This window comes from Aspergillus ambiguus (genome assembly GCF_047715705.1).
Source record: "Aspergillus ambiguus strain CBS 117.58 unplaced genomic scaffold BDV59scaffold_91, whole genome shotgun sequence".
Lineage (NCBI taxonomy): Eukaryota > Fungi > Ascomycota > Eurotiomycetes > Eurotiales > Aspergillaceae > Aspergillus > Aspergillus ambiguus.
The window spans coordinates 5,783-14,742 of record NW_027395604.1 but is presented as its reverse complement, the minus strand read 5'-3'; the positions used below and the strand labels follow the sequence as shown (position 1 = coordinate 14,742).

The window sequence follows — 8,960 nt, the reverse complement described above, 5'->3', positions numbered from 1 at the left end:
GGGGCGGCGGGAGCACGGGGGAACATCAAATCTCGGCGAATCAGCGGGCGAGAAAATGCACCGTACGTTGGGTGGAATTGAGCCTAGGGACTAGGGGTCAGCGTATGAATTCACAAACACACACACACACACAGAGTACGGACCAAAACGAGTAGCCAAGTATGTGATTTAATACGGCAAAGGATTCAATATGGACAGTCTCAAGCGAGTGTGCGATTCTAAGTCGTGGCTGTGCTCTATCATGGACAGAGATGACTGGGAAGAGAAGCGCCGTCGCTACGGTCCCCAAAATATTAAAGGAATCGTTGGTATAAACATTATGGAACGATCCGCCAACTCCGGCAAGTTCAAGGCTCCTCCGGCTTATCAAGATCAAATGGATCAATATTGCCGAAGAGAACCAACATCCTACAGATATTACAGCCGTTCTTTTTCGTTAGTTGATGTAGTGTCGCAGACTGTTGGCTCGAAATGAGGCCTCAAATCGAATTCACAGTGCACCGCTCTATAGATCCTCGCTGCTTTAGTGAAAAATAAAATATAAATAATATGTGGCATGAGCCCTTAATTTCCGTGTATTTTTATTAAGCAAAAGAACCCTTCGGGATCGGATCCACTTCAACACGGGTGGCGACACGAACATGGGCAAAGGCGGCCTGCCAACATGAAAAGAACATATGAAAGTCATTATATTTGTCCCGTTTACTCCATAACTGCCTTGGTATCCTCCTTCGTACACCCTGTCCCTGCCCTTGCTTTGCCTGCTTACGCGCAGCATTCCTCCTATGTAGTACTATGCATTAAACTCTTGAAACCTGCTTAGCTGTAAACCAATACATCTTCGGGAGCTGTCTTACAATCTTTACCCCACGGGTTTAATCTTTTATAAGCTATAATAAAATTGAATGAAACAACGGACTCAATAAGGTACTGTACCTGTCCAAGTTTCAGCCGAAAAAGCCCAACGCAGATTCTCACAAATGGAACTGTGTCTTATTATAGCTGGTTCTCACAACGGTCCCTTGAATCGAGATTGTACACCTGCACAGTATCGAGCTGATCTCCAAGATTCCCAACGTAAATAAAATAAACTTATGGTACAGTAGTAGTTGGATTGAGACCAAATCCCGGTGGATTTAGATTCTCCACCACTGAATATGTTGAACTCTATTCTTCTGCGAACAATTTGCCAGCCACTCAGGCCATTCCTTGACATTCCTACTTTCCATACGCACCCCTTCTTCAAATGGGGACCTATATATGAGTAGAATGAATTAAGAGACCCATTTTTTATGGAATATTCCAGAATAATTTGAATCAAGAGGCGCTTTTTAACGTCTCTTTTTCCTGCTAGGTTGGGTACAATGATTAGAGCTCATTCTCTGACTTTGTAGTCAGCCATTGCCAGAACCAATCAAGGTGTTATTCCGAACTCGAAACCCTCTTGAGTCATTCAAATTCAGGGAATACCTTACCTGTAGCCTATTCAGTTAGTAAAGAATTCCTCTTGTCCATCGCTATCTCCTATGTTAATTGATTCCTTTCATCCATTGGGGCGGCACGTCCACTCCTTGATGCTAGGGGGGTGTTAGTCATTCTACAAATATATGAAACAAAGACCCACAGGCATACCTCTGTTCACATCTCCGGGGTCCATTGGTTTCACTATGCAATAGCTGTCCATGGTATAAAGTACCGTTACCTCCCTAAAAGATTGTTTTGAATGACATCAACTCGCCGACCTTAACAGCACCCACGTTTCTATCTTATACATTTCTAAGCTCCCCGTCCTACCATGCGTGTTATTCTTCTTGCTGTTACCTTCCTCGCTGGCGTTATGGCCGGCCCAGTGCAACGCCGTGAAGACGAATACAAACCCTGTTCTAACGAGTTGGCACCACAGCAACTATGCTGCAAGGATGCCCTTTTTGGATTATCTGCTATCGATTGCGAGAAAAATGATGAGTCTACCTTGGAGGGTTTCAAAAAGTCCTGCATCGGCATCCCACAATGTTGCCTGAAGACCATCGTATGAGAATCCAAAATATAATATGCGCATCCTGGCTGCTGACATAGAAGTGCTACAGGGTAGCGTGGCCGTTAGTTGCGAGGACCCCAAATAGAGTGACGGTCGCTCCCTCTAGATTATTTGTCCCCTTTAGAAAGCTATGCGCTTTTGTACTCCCAGAGATAATATAGTACTTTTGTTACTTCTGGCCGCATATTTATGAATACTTCATTTGGCTGGCTTTTTGATAGCTTTTCTTCTTGAGACTGTCTGTATACTTATACATTCTACTAAATGAAAAACCCAGAAAATCCTCACAGGAGAGTCGATCGAGCACCGCCGTTTATAAATCGTTTGTATCTGTATATAATAGACTACAATGATGGTTATCTGTGTCCTGGCCTTGATTAGGATACCATGACTTGCCACGGCTTGGAATTCAGAAAGCGCATGTCTAGGCTCATGTTCCTGAGAAGGGAACCGGAGCTGGATCACACCCGTAGTTTAATCTGTCGATAAAAGGCCGTGATCAACTGAATGAAGAGAAGTATGCGTGACTGGGGGGCTCTTAGTAATAATGGTAGCAACAAGTGGTCGGTTACAGTATCGTGAAAGCTCTCTTTCAGTCTACATTTCGTTGGGTACACTCCGACGGCAAAAACTAATATATATCGACCGCCATAAAGAACAAGGTTTGTTTAAAATAAGGACCTCCTGTATTAACGCAATACTGAAGGCTTCCAGCGACCAATGCTTTCGGTAGTTGGCTACCAGGATATAAAGGAAGAATAAAGACACGGCTAAACGAGTAAAAGGACCAAGGTAGTGTGAAATAAATGACGTGGTGTTCCTCACGATGCCAATTGGCGCCTGACTATTGCGCTTTTGCTCGCCTTTGTCTGCGTTGTTCGGTTTTCTGGCGTCAGATGACCACCCTCTCGGCTGGTATACCAAATATTAGGGGATAGGCCGCTTCGTTTTCTTTGTATTGTGGACGAATGGCTATTCCCTAGTAGTATACGTAAAACAAAAATATTCTAAAAGTATACATGTAACCTTGGTAAACATCTTATTATAATATGGCCAGTGGTGGTTGAGATCAAATAAAGATTGATTAATACGGGATACAGAGGTGACCATCTCGTTTACATGGCCATCTCGCTGCCTCGTTACGTTAACTACAAAGACCCATGTAAGAAAGCACAGTATACGCGTTACTATTGATACTGGGTTTGCGTAGGGACGACACGCTCCCCTATATTATAGGATACTGTCATCCTCTGCGTTAGAAACTATGGCTATCCACCACCAGATTATCAGCCCCCTCCACCCTAACCTAGCACGATGGAGGGACAACTAGAATATATATCACTAGTATGGAAATACGTCTCCGTTAATTTATCCAGGCTTGTCCTCGCAGTAAAGTATTTCCATACTTGCAATTACTGTCGCTTGACACGCACCTAGTCCAGGACCTAGGTAAGAGCTTGTTCGCATTAAACCTAGTCTATAAGAAGATGCAGTTCGAGAAATTGGCGTGGAAGGCGCTGTTGACTAGAGGTGGTGTGAAATTTGAGATACGATTATGTCTATGGCACTCAATATTAAGACTTAGGGATCACTGGGACAACTTCGTACTCCTTTGAAACCCCCGAAAGCCACCACTCATCTATTGCAGCCCTATCTATCTATCCTAAGCTCTTGGCAGCGACCTCAAGCAAGTTGTCCTGGCCCAGAGTGTTCTGCGTGTAACGTGCGTTGTACTTAACCACCTTCTTGACCTTATTGTAGTCGTGGACGCTAAGAGACATGGGCTTGGGGCTTATATACCAGGCAACGTGCTCCGAGCAAGGGGGTGTAGTCAGGGAGCCAGAGTACTGATATATATTGTGATCGGATATATGCTGCATCAGAGTCGAGAAATCCAGCGAGCCAGTGTGGGTGGAGGTGCCAGGCTCCTTAATGTCAGAGACATGGAGAAAAACCTCAGCGAAGGGGAGGTCGGTATAGTCTGACGTAAGCTCGAAGAGAAAGCCGACAACAGAAATTCTTTTATCTACCACGGGTGTTACTAGGGGTGGTATCTTGTATTATAGTATGGTAAGAGCTTACCAGAACTTTTAAAAACAAAGTGCGCCTCCATAGGATAATGTTCGTCATCTATACGGTGCTCGCTGGGGGTATGAAAGTGGAACTGGGTTAAGAAGAAATCTGTATCTTGTACAGTAATCTTTCCGTTCTTCAGAGGCACCTCGATGGTAGATCCTAGGTTCTCAAACTCCGCTTTATCGGTCTCAGAAATGTCGAAATTAAGAGAGCTGCCACTAGCTACTTGGAACTCCTCAGTGTCAATGACAATAGGAGACTGGTGCTTGCCCTTAGCACAATCAGAGTTGGCCTCGGGGTCAAGGCCATACCAGTTAAGGGGGCCGCCAGTCGCTGTGTAATTGAAGGTGCTAACCTTGACACCATCAGAACGACGGGCATGGTGGATACAAGCCGAGGTGGCGACAGCCAGGGAAAGAACGGTAGCTGTGAGCTTCATAATAGAATGGAGATACTAAGGAGATGATCAGGAAATGATTGACAAAGGTTGTACAACCAACAATAACTCTGAAATAGAGCGAGGTATGGCCTTTTAAATCTACGCAACCCTCGAGTCATGAATTCTTTGTTGATCCTAGTGAGCATGCTAGCCATCGGCAATGCAAGCTGACACAGTATAGATCCATTTAACGGGAGCCGAAGGCCCTTGGAATCCTGGACCGACCTACGTAGCAGCTCTCTGATCCCTTGGCTCCTTACAGCCGCATGGGTTGATATTCGCGCGGACGGCGAGTCACACTAAAAAAGGACCGGAATTTGGCATTTATAGGTCGACAGACGGCGATTTAAGTGAGTCTAAAACATTTCACGCATATGTATTAGGTAAATCTCTGAAGGTAATTGACAGACCCTCTAGCCAAGGATTGGCCCTCATAACTCGTAATAAGGGAAGGGAGAATAGGTTCGGTAGATCCAATAATTCCTTTATTTGCATCTCGATACCTGCGAAGGTATAGCATGATTATAACTAGAGGATGGATATTGGCGTGAAGTCAACGGGAGGGCAGTATGTGTATGCCAACACCAACGCAAATACTTTATAGCTACTTTCATCATGGATACAGTAGGGGGGGACACCCTAGGTGGGCACTTCTCCCATGGAGAAAAAGGCGGGCTGGCTGAGGGTCTCTTTGGTATGTAGATCTGATTAATATCCATTCTGTACTCCGGAGATTTCATATTTTAACTGGGACCAGTCAGCTACAGTTAAGCCTCCCCAATACAGTTTCGTAGGACTTAGCATGCAGCCCTTATGCAAGGGATAGCCCGAGTGTCCCTTTCCATTAGGTGCAAAACAGGGGGTGTCTGAGAATGAATTCTGAGACGCAATTATAATTATGTCAAAACTTACCCTTTACTGTTTAAGCGGGGTTTTAAGGGAGCCCTGATCGGACCCCTTCGGCTGCCCTTATTCGGAAAGTCTCGGTAATCTGCATTCTTTGGACTGGTAGTCTCATTACACTCAAAATAGGCAAATAATACAGAAGATCTACATTACTGTCTCCTGAACTGCGTCTGTTTATTCTAAACCACTGTGTAGCAGTCACGACGAGTGTAATTCTTTCACTGAATCGGAAACGGATACGCTTGCTGATTGACTTTAATCGTGAATATAGACGCGACGGTGGATGTTGTTCACGATATCGTTTGCGTATATACTTCCGTCTCCTACACCATATAATATGTCTCTTTTGACACGGTTCTTTGGGTTTTTCCAGACAACGCAAACCCGCCACAATTGGCCGTCACCGGCAGACCCAAAACAGGCCGCAGATAAGGTAAATATAGAGTTATATCTGAACCTTTTTTTTTTCTTTACAAAAAGCAGCGATCCCTCTAGGCTTATGCCTGTTGCGTCGATATCCGTACCTGCCTGGCGTCTCTCGACGATGCCCAGTAGGATAAAGTTTTGTGTCGTTGTTTGGACCTTTGATTCGGTTTTGTGGACATCCTAATTGAAGCGGGCTGTGCTAAGAGTTATACTGAGTATAGATATAATAGCGGAGCTCGTGGAAACTTAACTATTGATAGTTCGTTAGAAGCGTCGATAGTACTATCTTTTCCCGTATTTTTATGGAGATCTCAGTTCGAGAGTGTGGCAAGGCAGTATTGGATCCTACAGAGACCCCACATATATCATATACACTATTTTGGTGTAGGTCTTTTGGAGAACAGAAACCTTGATAGAAGAGACACCATCCTGTTCCACAGAATGGCTGTAAGGCTCCTGAGAGTGAACTGACAAGCTCGCAAGTATGGGCACCCTACTCCTGCGATCTGTCAAACCATTCGCAGGAACAGACATCTCATTCCTAGTAACGTAATGCCCCTTTATGGGAGCATTCGGTATCGACGTAGTAGTTGGTAGGAGTCGTAAAACCCACGTGAGGATTGACCATGCCTCAGTTAGATGTATGTTTCGGCCTCAGCTTATTGAGGTCGTCGGCGGACGGCCTGAAGGACAGGTTTCGACGTGCTCAATTAGTTGAGGGTACCGATCACGCACAGAAACGCCGGGTCCAATGTTGAACATTACACGTTAATAGACTAAAAAGCCGGCGGATATTGCCACTCGAGGCTCCAGCAAGACCAACCGACAGGTTTTCCCTTTCGAAAATTGGCATCTAACCAGAAATAGGCCAGAAAATTCACCCAATCATCCAAGCAGCACAAAGAAGTAAAGTATATCGCCATCGAGCGAGGGAGGGATGACATTAGAAGAAGGGCCCATCAATGTAGCAGATATGCAGGGCTAATGCTTTCCTAGGCCATCCGACTGAGGGACTCAGTCGCGTGTACACATTCTTGGCTGACCAGAAGGGTTATTGATCCTAAGGCGCTGTTGGTGGTGGCTTGTGATCGTCCGGAGCGCTAATCTATAACAGGAAAAGCGCTACTTTCCCCCACAGCGCCCGATGACTTCGAACTTCATCGGCCGAAATGGTAAACGACGAACAGAGGACTGAAGACATACAGTATTATTCAAAGCATGATCTCGATTGTGTACTGTTTACTCTAAGATAGCTTTGGTTGTAAAGCTCTCTCGTAATTATAATGCGCCTGTCTTTTGACTTTGCTCTGGCACAGGCTTTGGGAATTCCCTGACGAAGCGGAACATTGACTGATACTTTAACAGACATAGAGAACAATATCATGTAGGCAGGAGTATCCAAGAAAAAAGCCACAGGAAAGATCAAAAGTCACAGTATCTTCAGTCTAACTCCCTGTATCATGTAGTCATTGATTAAGCAATGCAGCCCTTGCGGTTCCGGGCAGCGCAATAGGATATATAAGTCTTTAAGATGATCACGATCCCTAGGGTCCGTATATTACCCGGAGAATACCTTCTTATAATAAAAATAAAACGGCTCACATTGACGGCTTACCAGAAGCTCGGACACCAATACTTAGATTCCTCTTGCTCTCTCGAGAACAGAACCGTAGAAAAATTTATTAAAGTATTTGTAGCAGTAAGTATAGCTATAGGATAATACCAGATCTACTACCTTACGATAGCATATTTTGCACTTATAGTATTCTTCCAGGGACTAATCTATACCTTTTTAGTAATACAATATTCTGAGAGTAAGTCGTTCCTTACCGTCCGGTATAAGCTTAGTCTGGGCCGGGCTTACCGGTAAGCTATTAATAAGCTTAGCTACATCGCTCACCGCCATAGAGACCGCATTAAGATCGATCGGTTCTCTAACTATCATTATTTTATTATCTCTGGTAGGAGGAGTACTGCAACAAACTAATACTGTCGCTAAGGCGGTACAAATAATAAGAATAGACACCAGTATCGATTTCTAGATTACTAAGAGTATTAACGTCAATTAGGTTCTCTAAGAGGTGTCAGTATACATAATAAGGTAACTAAAGAACTGCACCTTACCAGTACTTAACCCAGGAAGAGAATATAGTAAAATTAGTAATTCTCCGATATCCTTAGAGACTGAATAGTAACTACGGAGCAGAGCCTAAACTTCTACAAAAATAGGATTAGTAAGACTGAAAGACTGGGGCTAGGGCGTAAGCTAAATATAGATAGGAATAAAGAGAGACATAACAATAGTACGAGAGTACTAAGAGATTCTTGAGCCTAAGAGAGGTATGTTAGGATAAAGAACAGGCTAACTGCACCCGGGACTCTGAAGGGATATTTATACCTGCCGTCCTCTCTATTCTACGCGAGGCTGATCCAAAATCCATATCGTCTTTACCTTACTTGAAGCATACCATGGCAGCAGAATATGCCTGGCCGGATCACTGGTTATTATACATCAATTAATTATGGCTGGTAGACAGCAATCAAAACAGTACTCCTCGCTAGTCAATATAACTGAGAGATAAGTTCTGCCTTATATTATAAATGGGTAGCCTTCATTCTCGAGACACCTATATCCAACTAGCCGGAGGTCCGCAGCCTGCGTATATACACTCAACTCTAATCACTCTTGGATATCTTTCAGACTGACAAAAGATACTAGTATCGTCGTTCCAGAGAGCGTTAACATCAATCGGGTTCTCTAAGGAGTGTCAGTATAGCATACTAGGATAACTGCAGAGCTGCCGCTTATCAAGAATTAAGCTAGTAAGAGAATACGGCAAAGTCCGCAACCCTCCGATATCTTTAGGAATTTGACAGTAGTCGTAAAGCGGTGTCTAAACTTCTATAGGAATACTAGCTATCCTTTCTATTCTCTGCAAGGCTGTACCAGAATCTATGTCGACTTTATCTTATCTGAAGTATATAACGGTAGCAATATATGCCTATCTGGCTTATTTGTTTATTGCGCTCTAATTTGAGCCTATAAAGGGCGAGTTACAGTAGGGCGGCGCTTTC

General features: G+C 44.1%; 2 protein-coding genes across 2 annotated transcripts; both read right to left on the bottom strand.

The window, feature by feature from the left end:
• Positions 1-3,696: 3,696 nt before the first annotated feature.
• BDV59DRAFT_206656 (carbonic anhydrase family protein) lies at positions 3,697-4,553 on the bottom strand (the record flags this gene model as incomplete). Its single annotated transcript, XM_073694834.1, has 2 exons — positions 3,697-4,064; positions 4,121-4,553. 2 exons carry the CDS (start codon positions 4,551-4,553, stop codon positions 3,697-3,699), a joined length of 801 nt encoding a protein of 266 aa, XP_073542526.1.
• Positions 4,554-7,314: 2,761 nt separating this feature from the next.
• Positions 7,315-8,351, bottom strand: BDV59DRAFT_196994 (uncharacterized protein; the record flags this gene model as incomplete). Its single annotated transcript, XM_073692817.1, has 7 exons — positions 7,315-7,409; positions 7,488-7,520; positions 7,554-7,662; positions 7,750-7,823; positions 7,876-7,959; positions 8,010-8,080; positions 8,338-8,351. The coding sequence occupies 7 exons, from the start codon at positions 8,349-8,351 to the stop codon at positions 7,315-7,317; spliced, it is 480 nt and encodes a 159-aa protein (XP_073542525.1).
• Between the last annotated feature and the right edge of the window lie 609 nt (positions 8,352-8,960).